Below are 18,763 nucleotides of genomic sequence, written 5' to 3'. Positions count from 1 at the left end.
TTAATAGTGCTTTAAATTATTCTTGTCCTCAGGTCAATTGATAAGGAAACTCAGCTACTCCAAGACTCATAGAGGTTTCCTCCCACTATTGTTCCAACTATATTTTATTAGCGATTTGTACAACTAAATATGTATGCCTTCATCAAGAAGATAGATACTATGTGGATGCAAAGGTAACTATAGCACATGGTATATTGATGGACACTAGTTCTGACTATTTTTGAAAATATTTTGGTGGAATGTTAAAAATTTTTTTTTTTTTATTGCATTTTAGGTTTTGGGGTACATGTGCAAAACACGCAAGACAGTTGCATAGGTACACACATGGCAGTGTGTTTTGCTTCCTTTCTCCCCTTCACCCACATTTGGTATTTCTCCCCAGGCTATCCCTCCCCAGCTCCCCCCCTCCCCCGCTGGCCCTCCCCTTTTCCCCCCAATAGACCCCAGTGTTTAGTACTCCCCTCCCTGGGTCCATGTGTTCTTGTTTTTCATCACCCGCCTATGAGTGAGAATATGCAGTATTTCATTTTCTGTTCTTGTGTCAGTTTGCTGAGAAGGATGTTCTCCAGATTCATCCGTGTCCCTACAAACGACACAAAGTCATCATTTCTGATTGCTGCATAATATTCCATGGTGTATATGTGCCACATTTTCCCAATACAGTCTATCATCAGTGGGCATTTTGTTTGATTCCAGGTCTTTGCTATTGTAAACAGTGCTGCAATGAACATTCGTGTGCCTGTGTCCTTATAGTAGAATGAATGATTTATAGTCCTTTGGATATATACCCAGTAATGGGATTGCTGGGTCAAATGGAATTTCTATTTCTAAGGCCTCGAGGATTAGCCACACTGTCTTCCACAATGGTTGAACTAATTTACACTCCCACCAACAGTGTAAGAGTGTTCCTTTTTCTCCACATCCTCTCCAGCATCTGTTGTCTCCAGATTTTTTAATGATCGCCGTTCTAACTGGCGTGAGATGGTATCTCAATGTGGTTTTGATTTGCATCTCTCTGATGACCAGTGACAATGAGCATTTTTTCATATGATTGTTGGCCTCATATATGTCTTCTTTTGTAAAGTGTCTGTTCATATCCTTTGCCCATTTTTGAATGGGCTTGTTTGTTTTTTTCCTGTAAATCTCTTTGAGTTCTTTGTAAATTCTGGATATCAGCCCTTTGTCAGATGGGTAAACTGAAAAATTTTTTTCCCATTCTGTTGGTTGCCGATCCACTCTAGTGACTGTTTCTTTTGCCGTGCAGAAGCTGTGGAGTTTGATTAGGTCCCATTTGTCTATTTTGGCTTTTGTTGCCAATGCTTTTGGTGTTTTGTTCATGAAGTCCTTGCCTACTCCTATGTCCTGGATGGTTTTGCCTAGATTTCATTCTAAGGTTTTTATGGTACCAGGTCTTATGTTTAAGTCTTTAATCCATCTGTAGTTAATTTTAGTGTAAGGTGTCAGGAAGGGGTCCAGTTTCTGCTTTCTGCACATGGCTAGCCAGTTTTCCCAACACCATTTGTTAAACAGGGAATCCTTTCCCCATTGCTTGTTTTTGTCAGGTTTATCAAAGATTGTACAGTTGTAGATATGTTGTGTTGCCTCCGATGCCTCTGTTTTGTTCCATTGGTCGATATCTCTGTTTTGGTACCAGTACCATGCTGTTTTGATTACTGTAGCCTTGTAGTATAGTTTGAAATCCGGGTGTGTGATGCCCCCCTCTGTGTTCTTTTTGCTTAGAATTGACTTGGCTATGCGGGCTCTCTTTTGGTTCCATATGAAGTTCATGGTGGTTTTTTCCAGTTCTGTGAAGAAAGTCAATGGTAGCTTGATGGGGATAGCATTGATTCTGTAAATTACTTTGGGCAGTATAGCCATTTTTACGATATTAATTCTTCCTAACCATGAACATGGAATGTTTCTCCATCTGTTTGTGTCCTCTCTTATTTCGTTGAGCAGTGGTTTGTAGTTTTCCTTGAAGAGGTCCCTTACGTCCCTTGTGAGTTTTATTCCTAGGTATTTTATTCTTTTTGTAGCAATTGTGAATGGCAGTTCGTTCTTGATTTGGCATTCTTTAAGTCTGTTATTGGTGTAGAGGAATGCTTGTGATTTTTGCACATTGATTTTATATCCTGAGACTTTGCTGAAGTTGCTTATCAGTTTCAGGAGTTTTTGGGCTGAGGCGACGGGGTCTTCTAGGTATACTATCATGTCGTCTGCAAATAGAGACAATTTGGCTTTCTCCTTTCCTATTTGAATACCCTTTATTTCTTTTTCTTGCCTGATTGCTCTGGCTAGAACTTCCAGTACTATATTGAATAGGAGTGGTGAAAGAGGGCATCCTTGTCTAGTGCTGGATTTCAAAGGGAATGCTTCCAGTTTTTGCCCATTCAGTATGATATTGGCTGTTGGTTTGTCGTAAATAGCTTTTATTACTTTGAGATACGTTCCATCGATATCGAGTTTATTGAGGGTTTTTAGCATAAAGGGCTGTTGAATTTTGTCGAATGCCCTCTCTGCGTCAATTGAGATAATCATGTGGTTTTTGTTTTTGGTTCTGTTTATGTGGTGAATTACGTTTATAGACTTGTGTATGTCGAACCAGCCTTGCATCCCCGGGATGAATCCTACTTGATCATGATGGATAAGTTTTTTGATTTGCTGTTGCAATCGGCTTGCTAATTTTTTATTGAAGATTTTTGCATCTATGTTCATCATGGATATTGGCCTGACGTTTTCTTTTCTTGTTGGGTCTCTGCCGGGTTTTGGTATCAGGATGATATTGGTCTCATAAAATGATTTGGGAAGGATTCCCTCTTTTTGGATTATTTGGAATAGTTTCAGAAGGAATGGTACCAGCTCCCCTTTGTGTGTCTGGTAGAATTCGGCTGTGAACCTATATGGACCTGGGCTTTTTTTGTGTGGTAGGCTCTTAATTGCTGCCTCGACTTCTGACCTTGTTATTGGTCTACTCATAGTTTCAGCTTCCTCCTGGTTTAGGCTTGGGAGGATGCAGGAGTCCAGGAATTTATCCATTTCTTCCAGGTTTACTAGTTTATGTGCATAGAGTTGTTTGTAATATTCTCTGATGATGGTTTGAATTTCTGTGGAATCTGTGGTGATTTCCCCTTTATTATTTTTTATTGCATCTATTTGGTTGTTCTCTCTTTTCTTTTTAATCAGTCTGGCTAATGGTCTATTTTGTTGATCTTTTCAAAAAACCAGCTCTTGGATTTATTGATTTTGTGAAGGGTTTTTCTTGTCTCATTTTCCTTCTGTTCAGCTCTGATCTTAGTTATTTCTTGTCTTCTGCTGGGTTTTGAGTTTTTTTTATCTTGCTCCTCTAGCTCTTTCAATTTTGACGATAGGGTGTCAATTTTGGATCTCTCCATTCTCCTCTTATGGGCATTTATTGCTATATACTTTCCTCTAGAGACTGCTTTAAATGTGTCCCAGAGATTCTGGTATGTTGTGTCTTCATTCTCATTGGTTTCTTTATTTCTGCCTTCATCTCATTGTTTATCCAGTCAACATTCAAGAGCCAGTTGTTCAGTTTCCATGAAGCTGTGTGGTTCTGGGTTGGTTTCTGAATTCTGAGTTCTAACTTGATTGCACTATGGTCTGAGAGACTGTTTTGATTTCAGTTGTTTTGCATTTGCTGAGGAGTGCTTTACTTCCAATTGTGTGGTCAATTTTAGAGTAGGTGTGATGTGGTGCTGAGAAGAATGTATATTCTGTGGATTTGGGGTGGAGAGTTCTGTAAATGTCTATCGGGTTCGCTTGCTCCAGGTCTGAGTTCAAGCCCTGGATATCCTTGTTGATTTTCTGTCTGGTTGATCTGTCTAATATTGACGGTGGAGTGTTAAAGTGTCCCACTATTATTTTGTGGGAGTCTAAGTCTCTTTTTAAGTCGTTAAGAACTTGCCTTATGTATCTGGGTGCTCCTGTATTGGGTCCATATATGTTTACAGTCGTTAGCTCTTCTTGTTGTATTGATCCTTTTACCAGTATGTAATGGCCTTCTTTGTCTCTTTTGATTTGTGTTGCTTTAAAGTTTATTTTATCAGAGATGAGAATTGCAACTCCTGCTTTTTTTTGCTCTCCATTTGCTTGGTAAATCTTCTTCCATCCCTTTATTTTGAGCCTTTGTGTATCCTTACATGTGAGATGGGTTTCCTGGATACAGCACACTGTTGGGTTTTGGATTTTTATCCAATTTGCCAGTCTGTGTCTTTTGATTGGTGCATTTAGTCCATTTACATTTAGGGTTAATATTGTTATGTGTGAATTTGATCCTGCCATTTTGATGCTAGCTGGCTGTTTTGCCTGTTAGTTGTTGTAGATTCTTGATTATGTTGATGCTCTTTAGCATTTAGTGTGATTTTGGAATGGCTGGTACTGGTTGGTTGTTCTTTTCTATGTGTAGTGCCTCTTTCAGGAGCTCTTGTAAAGCAGGCCTGGTGGTGACAAAATCTCTGAGTACTTGCTTGTTCGCAAAGGATTTTATTTTTCCTTCACTTCTGAAGCTCAGTTTGGCTGGATATGAAATTCTGGGTTGAAAGTTCTTTTCTTTAAGGATGTTGAATATTGGCCCCCACTCTCTTCTGGCTTGTAGAGTTTCTGCCGAGAGATCTGCTGTGAGTCTGATGGGCTTCCCTTTGTGGGTGACCCGACCTTTCTCTCTGGCTGCCCTTAGTATTTTCTTCTTAATTTCAACCTTGTTGAATCTGACGATTATGTGCCTTGGGGTTGCTCTTCTTGCGGAATATCTTTGTGGTGTTCTCTGTATTTCCTGCATTTGAGTGTTGGCCTGTCTTGCTAGGTGGGGGAAATATTCCTGGATAATGTCCTGAAGAGTATTTTCCAGCTTGGATTCATTCTCTTCGTCACATTCTGGTACACCTATCAAACGTAGGTTAGGCCTCTTCACATAGTCCCACATTTCTTGGAGACTTTGTTCATTCCTTTTTGCGCTTTTTTCTCTGATCTTGGTTTCTCGTTTTATTTCATTGAGTTGATCTTCGACTTCTGATATTCTTTCTTCTGCTTGGTCAATTCGGCTGTTGAAACTTGTGCATGCTTCGCGAAGTTCTCGTATTGTGTTTTTCATCTCCTTTAATTCATTCATATTCCTCTCTAAGTTATCCATTCTTGTTATCATTTCCTTGAATCTTTTTTCAAGGTTCTTAGTTTCTTTGCATTGATTTAAAACATGTTGTTTTAGCTCACAAAAGTTTCTCATTATCCATCTTCTGAAGTCTAATTCTGTCATTTCGTCACAGTCATTCTCCGTCCAGCTTTGTTCCCTTGCTGGTGAGGAGTTTTGGTCCTTTCTAGGAGGCGAGGTGTTCTGGTTTTGGGTGTTTTCCTCCTTTTTGCGCTGGTTTCTTCCCATCTTTGTGGATTTATCCACCTGTCGTCTGTGTAGTTGCTGACTTTTCGGTTGGGTCTCTGAGTGGACCCCCAGATTGTTGATGGTGAAATATCATCATCAACTGGTTTTCCTTCTACCAGTCTAGCCCCTCCACTGTACAACTGCTGAGGTCCACTCCAGGCCCTGCTCATCTGGGGTGCACATATAGCAGCTGTGGAACAGTGAGGGATGCTACCAGTTTCTTTTTTTGTTATCTTTGTCCCAGGATGATGCCTGCCAAATGTCAGTCTTGTATTTAGAGGGGTCAGGGAGCTGCTTGAGGAGACAGTCTGTACTTTATAGGAGCTCAAGTGCTGAGCTATGAGCTCTGTTGTTCATTCAGGGCTGTTAGGCTGCTACGTTTAATTCTGCTGCAACAGAACTCATTAAAAAAAAAGCTTTTTTTCTCAGATGCTCTGTCTCGGGGGGCGGGGGTTGGGGCTTTCTTTGTGAGTGTCCGTTGTGCTGTCCTGCCCAGCTAGGAGGCAGTCTAGTCACTATTTGCCTGTTGAGGCTCCGCCCTGCTGGTGTGAGGTTCGCCCTATTGCTGCAGGCTCTGCCCTTCTGCTGCGGTCTCCGCCCTGCTGCCACAGGCTACGCCCTGCGGCGGAGTCTCTCTGTTGTAGCAGATTGCCTCGGCAACGGCAGGCTGCTGCCAGCAATGGGCGTGTACCTCAGTAGGGGCTGATTGCCTGGGTAATGGCGGACGCCCCTCCCCCACGGAGCTGCATCATCCTGGGTTCAGCTGTGCCCGCGCCCGGAGCGTTTGGAATCGCCGTTTTGTTTGTCGCACTGCGCTATCCCAAACGCTGCTTTACTTGAATCTCCTGGGCTGGCTCACTGTCCAAGTCCCGTTCAGTCTCAAGTTCAGCTCTCTCAACTCTCAGATTGCCGGTTTAACAGGGCACCTGGACCAGTGCTCTTTGTGCGGAGCGCTGTGTAGCGCCGCTGCGCTACAGTGCCAGCCAAAACCTCTGCCTGGCGTCCCACGTCTCTTTTATACTTGGGAATTTCCCCGTTCTGTGGGCAACAAAGATCCGTCTCGAAATGCGGCCTTGACTCACCCTCTCCGCGTATTCACCGAGAGCTTCAATACTGGGTTGTTCTCACCACGCCATCTTGAGTCCTCCCTCTCTTTACTGTTATTTTTTATTGGAAACTTTTTTAATGAAAAATCTCAAGCATGCGGTAAAGTAGAAAGAAACAGTGTAACTCCTCTGTAACTTTTGTGTAGATTCAACAATTAACATTTTTTATATTTGCTTTATCTTTTATTTTTTTGTTTAATAAACGTTTGCTTTTGTTGACAACTTTATTGAGAAATAATTCATATAACATACTCTTTTAAAATGAGGTTTGTTTTTATTTTTCCATGACACAGCCCTTAGGAGGTCCTGAGAATATGTGCCATCTCCCCCATTTTTTTTCTTTTTTGAGACGGAACTTCACTCTTGTTGCTCAGACTGGAGTGCAATAGTGTGATCTCAGCTCACTGCAACCTCCGCCTCCCAGGTTCAAGCAATTCTCCTGCCTTAGCCTCCCAAGTAGCTGAGATTACAGGTGTATGCCACCACGCTCAGCTAATTATTGTCATGTATGAATATACAATTTAGCCATTTTTTAATTTTATATTTTATTTTATTATTATTTTTGAGACAGAGTCTGACTCTGTCACCCAGGCTAGAGTGCAATGGTACAATCTCGGCTCACTGCAACCTCTGCCTCCTGGGTTCAAGCGATTCTCCTGCCTCAACCTCCCAAGTAGCTGGAATTACAGGTGCCAGTCACTACTCATGGCTAATTTTTTTTTGTATTTTTGGTAGAGACGGGATTTCTCCATGTTGGTCAGGCTGGTCTTGAACTCCTAACCTTAGATGATCTGCCCGCTTTGGCCTCCGCAAATGCTGGGATTACAGACGTGAGCTACCATGCCCAGCAGTATTTTATTTTATTTTATTTTTTGAGACAGATTCTTGCTCTGTAGCCCAGGCTGGAGTGCAGTGGCATGATCTTGGCTCACTGCAACCTCTGCCTCCCGGGTTCGAGTGATTCTCCTGCCTCAGCCTCCTGAGTAGCTGGGATTACAGGTGCTCGCCATGATGCCCAGCTAATTTTTGTATTTTTAGTAGAGACAGGGTTTCACCATGTTGGTCAGGCTGGTCTCCTACTCTTGCCTTCATGATCCACCCACCTCAGCCTCCCAAAGTGCTTACAGGCATGAGCCACTGCACTGGGCCTGCCTTCTAATTTCTATAACTTTGTTGGTAGTCCTTCTTTTATGTATGGCATTAGAATTAGCTCTTTTTAATTGGTGTTTTATGCTTTCACAGTGATGTTTAAGTTTGAGTTTCTTCTTTTTATGCTGCTTAGAATTAATTGGGTTTCATTGACCTGAAGGCTGCTTTCTTAAACAATTCTGGGAGATTCTCAGGCATTATTATTTAAGAAACATTTATAGGAAACATTGCTTTCTGTTCCCTAAGTTTTTTTGGTGGGGGGGATCTCTCTACCTTTTATGTTTTCATTATCTATTTCTCTGAGTTATATCCTGGATAATGTCTTCAGACCATCTTCCTAAGTAGTAATTCTTTCTTCACCTGTGTTTAATTTATTTATTCTACCCATTGAGGTTTTCCTTTTTTCTTTTAAAGAGACAGGCTCTTTCTGTCACTCAGTGGCTAGATCATAGCTCACTATAACCTGAACTCCTGGGCTCAAGAAATCTTCCTGCCTCGGTTTCTGGAGTAGCTTGGACTACAGATGGATAACACCATCAAGCCCGGCTAATTTTTTATTTTTTGGTAGAGATGTGATCTCACTATGTTGCCCAGCTGGTATTACACACCTGGCTGCAAGTGATCTTCTTGCCTTGGCCTCCCAAAGTGCTTGGATTACAGGCACAAGCCACTGTGCCTGGTCAAAAAATTTTTATTTAGATGTAATTTACATGCCATAAAATAGTCCTATTTTCTGCACTCAATAATTTCAGTGTATTTATTCTGTTGTGCAACCATACCCATAATCTAACTTTAGAACATCACAAAAAGAAACCGTTGTGTCCATGAGTAGTCACTCTCCATCACCCCATTCTCATTTTTCCAGCCCCTGGCAACCACCAGTCTACCTTCCGTCTCTATAGATTTGCCTGTTATGGACATTTCATATCAGTGGTATCATACAGTATGTGGTATTTTGTGACTGGCTTCATTCAAAAACAGCATAATGTTTTTGAGGTTCATTTGTGTTGTAAAATGCGTCAGTACTTCATTCTTTTTGAAGGCGAAATTATATTTCATTGTTTGGTTGTAACATTTTGTTCATTCCTCAATTAATGGTCATTTGGGTTGGATTTTGGCTACTATGAATAATGCTTCTATGAATGTGTATGTTTTTATGTGAATGTGTTTTCATCATCCATTGAGTTATTTTTCAATTATACAAAAAATATACTTCTACATTTTTGTAAAAGAGCCAAATAATATAAAGATGTGTAGTGCATACAGTATGTCCTCTTTCTCCACTGCCATTTCCAACTATCAAATAATTGAGTGTGCTTTTTTCTGGTCCTTTATGTGCATTTATAGGTTTGTGTAGTTATACCTCTTTTATTTTAACATAAATTACATGTATTTTTAAAGCTTACTTTTTCTTCATATCAGTATGTTTTAGAGTTTTTAATTTTTTTGTCAGTACTCAGGTCCACATCAATCTTAATGGTTGCATAGTCTTAGTTTGATATGCCATAATTTGTATAATTTACCTATTGATTGTTAAAATGTGCACTCTGAATGAAGAGACCTCCCAAACAGGCTTTGTGTAAGCAACGTGGCTATTTATTCACCTGGGTATGGGCAAGCTGAGTCCAGAAAGAGAGTCAGTGGAGGGCAGTGGGATAGGAATTGGTTTTATAGGTTTGGGCAATTTTTGCAAATTGGGAGGGGGTCGTAGGGTCTGGAGTCATGAGGTTGACCAAGGTCAGTTACCAAGTCCAATTGAACAATAGAGAATGTCTCAAAAAGTTAATTAGGCTCAGCAGGGGGTTGATAATTTCTTCCCCTTTTCATGGTCTTCCAGTTACTTCAGATTTTCCAGGAACTCATCTGGAATGTCCATGCAGGTCAGAGAGGTTATCATAGTGTCCGTGGCGCCATCATTCAGCCTAAAAGACCTTACATTGATAGATACGTATTTCTAGATTTTGTTTAAAGTGAAGCTATTTTATATGTATTTTCCTAAGATTCTGAGAAGTGAAGAATTGTTGCCTCAAAGGATAGAACTTGCATTTCTCCAGGATTTATATTTGTATTTGTTTCTACCAGTTGCCTTGAGGCTACCACTTCCTGGTCTACTTTTGATTAAATCCTTTCTTAATGTTCTCAGGTAGCAGGAATTCAGATTGTGAATTCATGTGGGTTGAGGTTATGAAATTTCAGGGGAGAATTTTTTTATTCCTTCACCCATTGCTAAGATTAAAGTAGGCAAATTTCATTGTTGTCTCTTTGCCCATTTTCTTGTTCACCTTTCCATTGAGGGATCATAGTTTCAGGTAGCTCTTCTGTTAGCGTCTTCACTTTGGATTTGCTATTGGGTTTGTTTGAAATCTCCATGGCAAAATCCAGTCCTAATCCTTATATATCAGAGTTCCTGCATTCACTTTGTCTTTGTTTTCTCTGTAATTATCCAGGGTATATACTCTGCCACTGTGCTAGGAATGAAAGTCTCATTAGTCCTTGAAACATATTCTTCCTTGGCTTTCTGCATACCACAGTTCTGGTTTTTCTCCTCTCTCCACTCTTCTTTTGGACACCACTGTACTCTGAAAGCATTTGGAAATTATTGAATGTTTATTTTCTTTTTTGGGCTGTCAGTTCTTAAGAGAAGTCATTAAGTCCTGACACTTTGTGCATTTCTGTCAGACTTCTGAAAAATTTAGCTTATACTAAGATTGAAAATCTTCCTTGTCTTCTCTTTCCTGAAATGGAAAACAGTTTCAATAAGTAACTGTTAGAAGTGTAATCAGAATTCAGTAGGAGGGAAAATGTTTCCTTACTTTGCATGAGTTTAGTTGTGTTTAAAAACAAAACAAAAAAAACCTAACTCATTGCCTCACATTTCCCTCTGAAAGGAGAAGTGGACACTGTTAGAATTGTTTCTTAATGTTGTTAGGGAAAAAATAATAGCTACTTCTTAGTGTAATGCTATTAATACTAATGTGTGTGGTATTCATATTTTTTTTCCATCAGGCTCTCCTGTTTTTAACCTTCCATCTTATTTATTTTTTTTTTTTTGAGACAGAGTTTCGCTCGTTACCCAGGCTGGAGTACAATGGCGCGATCTCGGCTCATCGCAACCTCTGCCTCCTGGATTCAGGCAATTCTCCTGCCTCAGCCTCCTGAGTAGCTGGGACTACAGGCATGCGCCACCATGCCCAGCTAATTTTTTGTATTTTTAGTAGAGACGGGGTTTCACCATGTTGACCAGGATGGTCTCGATCTCTTGACCTCGTGATCCACCCACCTGGGCCTCCCAAAGTGCTGGGATTACAGGCTTGAGCCACCGCGCCCGGCCAACCTTCCATCTTTACTTGGTTGTTAGATGAAACTGGAGAAAACATTATTGGTCATTTTATATATAATTGTATTAACATATCATATATTCCCACATTTTTAGTGTTTTTCCTTCTCATGTTTGTATTTTGCCCTTCCCTGAATGAGGATTTCTACCCTTTAGGATAGTTTCTCAAAGTGTCAATTTGAGGTAAAACTTAACAAAATGTGAGATCGGTATACCTCCCCCATCCCCCTAATTTACTTTATTTTTTTCACATTTTAATATATCATCTAGTACAGTGGAGCCTTGAAACAACAAGTTTGAACTCCATGGGTCCATTTCTATGCAAAAATTTTTCCCCCAATTCCCAGCATTTTAAAGCTGAGTATACAGAGAATTGATTTTTATCTGTATGCAGGTTCAGCCCCTGGGATATGTGGATTTTGGTATGTAGAAGGAGGCAGCTGCTGGAATCAAGCCCCTGAGGATACAGAAGAACAACTGCATACTTACTAGTTATGTTGTTATCTCTTCCCTCCCCAGAAAGTAAATTTTGCAAAGTAAGGAATTTTAACAGTTTCTTGGTTGATATTTCGCCATTATTAGATCTAAAAGGGATATATTCTGTTTTTCCGGTTTTGATTCATAAGCATAAGAGTATAATTTAAATTTTTTGTGCTTTACTTTTAACACCTGTTAATGTGGGATATTTCAGAAATGAATTAGTTTAGAAGCCAAACTAATTTAAAAATGAATGAGCTTTTGGCCAGGCACTGTGGCTCACGCCTGTAATCCCATGGCTTTGGGAGGCCAAGGTAGGTGGATCACTTGAGGTCGAGAGTTTGAGACCAGCATGGTTGAACCTGGCCAACATGGTGAAACCCTGTCTCTACTGCAAATACAAAATTTAGCCAGGCATGGTGACGCATGCCTGGAGTCCCAGCTACTCGGGAGACTGAGGCATGAGAACTGCTTGAGCCTGGGAAGTGGAGGCTGCAGTGAGCTGAGATTGCACCACTGTACTTCATCCAGCCTTGGTGAAAGAGCAAGACTCTGTCTCAGAAAAAAACTAAAAATCACAAAAAACAAATGAATGAGCTTTTTAGGATGTTATTTAAAACATTGTTGTTACTTGTTTTTGTTTTTTGAGATGGAGTCTTGCTCTGTCACCCAGGCTGGAATGCAGTGGCACAGTCTTTGCTCACTGCAGCCTCTGCCTCCTGGGTTCAAGTGATTCTCCTGCCTCAGCCTCCCAAGTAGCTGAGATTACAGGTGTATACCACCACGTCTGGCTACTTTTTTTGTATTTATTTATTTATTTTTAGTAGAGATAGGATTTTACCATGTTGGTGAGGCTAGTCTCAAACTCCTGACCTCAGTGATCCACCCACCTTGGCCTCCCAAAGTGCTGGGATTACAGGCATGAGCCACTGTGCCTGGCCAAAATACTTATTTTTTTTTTTTTTCAACTAGGAGCATTTTAAAAAATGTCTTTCATGATACAAAAAAAAACAGGAACATTTCATTTAATGTACTATTCATTCTAAACAGTAATGTTCCCTACTGAAGAACTAAGTATTAGTGCTTTTTCAGTACTGATTTACCTATCATCTCAGCTCTCTGAAATATCAAACTTAAACTAATATGTAAGTATAGACATTTGTTACCAGTGAAGGGTGTCCAGGTTCTTGGCGTTTTGAAGAAAGAATTGGACAAAATGCACAAACAAAGCAAGGAAAGAATGAAACAACAAAAGCAGAGCTTTACTGAAAATGAATTATATCCCACAGGGTTGGAGCAATCGGAGCAGCCACTCAAGGGGCCCAGACACAAATTTTTTTTTTTTTTTTTTTTTTTAGAGACAAAGTCTTGTTCTGTTGCCAGGCGCCAGGCTGGAGTACAGTGGTGCAATCTCGGCTCACTGCAATCTTTGCCTCCCGGATTCAAGCAATTCTCCTGCCTCAGTCTCCCAAGTAGCTGGGACTACAGGCGCACGCCACCGTGCCTAGCTAATTTTTGTATTTTATTAGTAGAGATGGGGTTTCATCATGTTGGCCAGGATGGTCTCGATCTCTTGACCTCGTGATCTGCCCACCTCGGCTTCCCAAAGTGCTGGGATTACCGCCTCCTGGCCTTGCCACAAAATATTCTTAGGTCCAAATACCCACTAGAGATTTCCCATTGGCCACTTGGTGCTCAATTCATGTAAATGAAGTGGTGGCCCACAGTCAGTCTGATTAGTTCCAGAAAGCAGTCAGTTACAGGCTGGGCATCTTTTTGATATCATATAAATTTTCTCCTCAACCCCTGTAGTAAGTCCCAGTCATAGGGGAGAGTAAATATTAGGAGTAATTCTTCACATGCATTCAAGTAGAAAATAGTTTTAGGAACTGAACCAGTATCATCTCTCTTTTTTTTTTTGCTTAGATACGGGGTCTTGCTATGTTGTGCAGGCTGGTCTCGAATTCTTGGGCTCAAGTAATCCTCCTGCCTTGGCCTCCTAAAGTGCTGGGATTACAGGTGTGAGCTATGATGTCTCGGCTGGTGTCACTCTTAAGTTGAGGGTCACATACCCAGGCTGTTGTAGTGATCTAGAGTAGAGATTTTTAACCATGGTATTATGACATATGGATTTGGCATTCCATTTTGTGGTATGTCCCAGTACATTGTCATTGACAATATTTAATTACGGAATTTGTAGATGGTTTTCTTACCAGGAACAAAAAAAGGAAATAAGTGTGGTTTCATATCATTGATTTATTTTTATGGTGAGGAAGGAGAGAAAGGGAGCTGGCTGCTGTCTGGACTAGAACCAGACAGCAGCCAATTCTGATAGCGTGTAATCATTGATCTCTGTGGTATTTAGATGTGTCAGAATCCTCTTACTGAATTTGTAAACCTATTTGGGTATCTTTGAAGAGCTCAAATTCCTGGGTGCTTTGCAGACTTGAGCCAACACAAGATAAGGGCTAGAGTTTTCAGGTTTACTTCAGATTTGAGATGCTTCAAAACATGTAAGAATTAGAAAGAACGTAAATTCTGGACCTGGCTGGCTTTTTTGGATGGAAGAATAAGAAAAAGGGAACAGTCTCTGGGCTGAGATTCGTTTGCAAATAAATTTACGCCTTTATGTCTGTGTACTCATTTGCAAATTCTGGGAATAAAGTGCATATTTTAAAGATTTGCTGAAGGCGGGTGTTTTAGGATAGGTGTTAAATACAGAGATAAGAATCATTTTAGTTATTAAATTTACTCAGGGCCTGGACGAAGTGGCTCAGGCTCATCATCCTAGCACTTTGGGAGGCTGAGGTGGGAGGAGCACTTGAGACCAGCCAGGGCAACATGGCTAAAACCCATCTTTACAAAGTATATACTTTTAAATCATTTAAAAAAATTTACTTGGCCGGGCACAATGGCTCATGCCTGTAAAATCCCAGCACTTTGGGAGGCCGAGGTGTGTAGATCACAAGGTCAGGAGTTCGAGACCAGTGTGATGAATATGGTGAAACCCTGTCTCTACTAAAAATACAAAAATTAGCCAGATGTGTTGGCATGCGCCTGTAATCCCATCTATTCAGGAGGCTGAGGCAGGAGAATTGCTTGAACCCAGGAGGCGGAAGTTGCGGTGAGCCGAGATCCTGCACTCCAGCTTTGGTGACAGAGTGAGACTCTGTCAAAAAAAAAAAAAAAAAAAAAAATTTACTCAGAAACACAATTGATAAAGTTTTATTTTTCAAGTAGTTCTGGTACTGTAGACTTAGGGAAATTAAACTCTTTAATACCACTTCAGTTTTTGTTTTTTTTTGAGACGGAGTTTCACTCTTGTTGCCCAGGCTGGAATGCAGTGGCGCAATCTCAGCTCACTGCAACCTCCGCCTCCTGGGTTCAAGCGATTCACCTTCCTCAGACTTCTGAGTAGCTGGGATTACAGGCATGTGCCATCATGCCCAGCTAATTTTCTATTTTTAGCAGATACAGGGTTTCTCCATGTTGGTCAGGCTGGTCTTGAACTTATGACCTCAGGTGATCTGCCTGCTTCGGCCTCCCAAAGTGCTGGGATTACAGGTGTGAGCCACCATCCCCAGCCTTTTTTTTTTTTTTCTTAAAGACAGGAGTCTCACTCTGTTGCCCAAGCTGGATTGCAGTGGCACGATCTTGGCTCATTGCAACCTCCGTCTCCTGGGTTCAAGTGATTCTCCTGTCTCAGACTCCTGAGTAGCTGGGATTACAGGTACGTGCCACCACGCCTGACTAATTTTTATATTTTTGGTACAGACAGGGTTTCACTGTGTTGGCCAGGCTGATCTCGAACTCCTGACCTCAAGTGATCCTCCTGTCTTGGCCTCCCAAAGTGCCGGGATTACAGGCATGAGCCATTCCACCTTACCGACTTGATTTTTTTAAATGCATTTTTTCCATATTTTAACACCTTTCAAACTAGGATATGTATTATTGATAGTGTGTCATTTTTTAATTGGCAGCAGTTTTTCTTTCCTGATGTTACATAAAATAATGATACATCTTACAATTGATTGTGTGTCTTAGATTTAGAGGATGGTGGTATATTTGTAATATATTTGGGATTAATTTTCCTTTACCTCACCAATTGAGGGACAGGCAAGGGTAACATTTGGCTATGAACTACTTGAACACTAATTTTTCATGTCCTCTTCCCTTTTTCCGCCCATGGTTTCTGGGTGTTTCTGTTGCTTTAGTTCTGCAGTTATTTTCCATTTTGTAGTTATCTCAGTCTGTAGTTGCCATTTTCCCTACCGCCTAGGAAAGCAGGCCAGTATTGCCACGATAGTTTTATAAGCCAGTGGTGTGTCATTGCTTTAGCTAGTGTTTTGTCCTAAATACTACTGTTTCTTATCAAATTTGTTAACATTTTGTCTTCATTTGTATGGTGAATGCAGCCTCATGTGCTTACAGCTTTCTGGATTATATGACTTTTAAAAGGTCATATAGAAGACCTTTTATAAATAAAAGAACTAGTTCTTCATATTTACACACAAAATGTGAGTTTTCATTTGTCTTTACATTGCGACTTTTTATTTTTTTTGAGACGGAGTTTCGCTCTTAGTTACCCAGGCTGGAGTGCAATGGCGCGATCTCGGCTTACTGCAACCTCCGCCTCCTGGGTTCAAGCAATTCTCCTGCCTCAGCCTCCTGAGTAGCTGGGATTACAGGCACGCTCCACCATGCCCAGCTAATTTTTTGTATCTTTAGTAGAGACGGGGTTTCACCACGTTGATCAGGATGGTCTGGATATCTTGACCTCGTGATCCACCCGCCTCGGCGTCCCAAAGTGCTGGGATTACAGGCGTGAGCCACTGTGCCCGGCCACGACTTTTTAAATACTTTTCTTCAGCTCTTCTATGTCCACATTCGGGAAACTTAGAACTAGTTTCTTAGAATCATGACTTAAGGATTTTTCCTTCCCTGTCTAATGCACTATTTTTCTCGGAAGGATACACCTAAGGGTGAATTCTCTGTTTTTATGAACCTGCAAAATAGATCCTACACTTTGACCTTCCACTCTTTGTATCTTTTTAAAAAACGTTTTTTGTGTTTTTTTTTATGAATGTATGTACTCATTTAACTCCCCAAATGCTGGCTGATCTCTCTCTATTGCAAAGGATGTAAATATGCAAGGCAGTTTATTGCCTAGTAGCTAAGATGGCTGGGGGCTGGCATGAATTGTCTTTTTTTTAATGTAACTCCACCCCCTCAGTAAAAAAACATGATCCAGTGAATGTCTTAGATTGTGACTTAGTTATATTGATGAGGAAGCAGATGACAGTCTTTTCTGGGATGGAGGGGAGGATGGAGCAGTGGTCCTGTATTATCTATAGTGATAGGTAAGTGTTTTGCAGTGCATAACAAACCCTTAAACTTAGCGATTTAAAGCAACAAATGTTATCTCACAGTTTCAAGGGTCAGGAATCAGAGAGGCATAGCTGGTTGGTTCTGGCTTAGTGTCCCTCTTGAGTTTGCAGGTAAGATACTGGCCAGGGCAGTAGTCATCTTGAAAGCTTGACTTGAAGGATCTGCTTACAAATGACTCACATGGTTCTTGGTAGGAGGTTTCAGTTCCTCACTGTGGAAGGCCTCTAAATTAGGCTCTTAGCATGATAGCTTGATTCCTTCAGAGCAAGTGATAATTACCAAGACTGAAACCATAGTTTTAAAAATAATCTAATCTTGGGAGTGACATACTATTTCTGTTGTATTTCATTGGGAGGGAAGTACACAAGGGTGTGACTGCTAGGACCTTTACAGTTCATTGGGAATTCTCCTGGTTGGCTACCGCAGACCCATTTCTTTGTGGCTATGTAAGAAGTCTAAGGGTGGGGAGACTTCACCATTATGTTCAGGAGATCAGGGATAATGATACCAATAAAGCACTTTTTTAGTTTGCTTTTGTTTTCTTGTGTTTTGCTTGGTAGCTATGCAGATTGATTCTTCTGTTATCTTTGGAAACCTCCTTTGTTGTTGTTGTTGTTGTTGTGTTTTTTGTTTATTTTATTGAGATGGAGTTTCACTCTGTAGCCTAGGTTGCAGTGCAGTCTCCCAGAGTGCTGGAATTACAGGCTTGAGCCACCATGCCTGGCCTTGTTTAATTTTATTAGAGGCAAGTTCTTGCTATATTGCCCAGGCTGGACTTCAACTTTGATGCTCAAGCAATTCTCCTGCCTCAGTCCCTTGAGTAGCTGGGACTACAGGTATGCATCACTGTGCCCAGCTATTTTTAGAAACCTCTTTATGTCATCTTTCTCCCTTTGGACAATCACTGTACAAGTTAGTATTTGAAAAGTTCTGTTGAAGAGGCCAATTCTTATTTGACCCAGTTTTTAAAAAAATATGCTTGATCACAGAACCCTCATTTGTTAATATCAGTAGAAAATAATGAAAACCTTATTCTAACATAGAAATTTGCCATAAATTTGTCTGTCTTTATTCAAAACAAATTAAGCAAATTTAAAGACTATTACAGCGATTCACAACAGAGTTTTTTATCTGTAGTGGTGTTGGATGGCTAAGCTTATTTAAAGTGTCATAAATTGAAAAGACCTAGATACATTACCATACTGATAGTAGTATTTCACTGTTCAAAAAAAGAAGAAACCACGTTTTTTTTGAGATGGAGTTTCACTCATGTTGCCCAGGCTGGAATACAATGGCATGATCTCGGCTCACAGCAACCTCTGCCTCCTGGGTTCAAGCAGTTCTTCTGCCTCAGCCTCCCAAGTAGCTGGGACTACAGGTATGCGTTACCGTGCCCAGCTAATTTTTGCATTTTTAGTAGAGACGGAGTTTATCCATGTTGGTCAGTCTGGTCTCGAACTCCCGACCACCGGTGATCTGCCTGTCTTGGCCTCCCAAAGTGCTGGTATTACAGGCATGAGCCACTGCGCCCAGCCTGAAGGAACCACTTTTTAAGCAGAGAACTCGTAAGTAATGAACAAGTATCCATACTTGTCTTCTTCACTTTAAGAAAAGACTTAAGCTGGGTGCAGTGGTGGTAGTACCAGCTACTTGGGAAGCTGCAGCAGAAGGATCACTTGAACTCAGGAATTCTGGGCTGTAATGTGCTATGCTGATTGGGTGTCCACACTGAGTTCGGCATCATTATGGTGACCTCCCTGGAGTGAGGGACCACCAGGTTGCCTCAGGAGTAGTGAATCACCCAGTTCGGAAACGGAGCAGGTCAAAACTCCCATGCCAATCACTAGTGGTATTGTGCCTGTGCTCTCCAGCCTGGGCAACTTAGTGAGACCCTATCTCTGAAAAAAAAAG

The 18,763-nt window shown here is 40.9% G+C and overlaps 1 protein-coding gene across 13 annotated transcripts in view; it reads left to right on the top strand.

The window, feature by feature from the left end:
• Nucleotides 1-18,763, top strand: part of UBE2W (ubiquitin conjugating enzyme E2 W) — a 91,611-nt gene that overhangs the window by 29,348 nt on the left and 43,500 nt on the right. For 8 of the 13 annotated variants that reach the window (XM_078352648.1, XM_078352646.1, XM_078352641.1 and 5 more), the window contains 2 exons: nucleotides 33-173; nucleotides 11,382-11,523. The exons of the other annotated variants lie outside the window; for them this stretch is intronic. In XM_078352648.1, coding sequence (XP_078208774.1) covers nucleotides 11,482-11,523 — 42 coding nt within the window. In that variant the 5' untranslated portion in view covers nucleotides 33-173; nucleotides 11,382-11,481. The remainder of the gene's footprint in view (nucleotides 1-32; nucleotides 174-11,381; nucleotides 11,524-18,763) is intronic. 13 annotated transcript variants of the gene reach the window in all.

Source organism: Callithrix jacchus, chromosome 16 (assembly GCF_049354715.1).
Source record: "Callithrix jacchus isolate 240 chromosome 16, calJac240_pri, whole genome shotgun sequence".
In the NCBI taxonomy this organism is placed as follows: Eukaryota; Metazoa; Chordata; class Mammalia; order Primates; family Cebidae; genus Callithrix; species Callithrix jacchus.
This window is presented reverse-complemented; position numbering and strand designations above follow the sequence as displayed.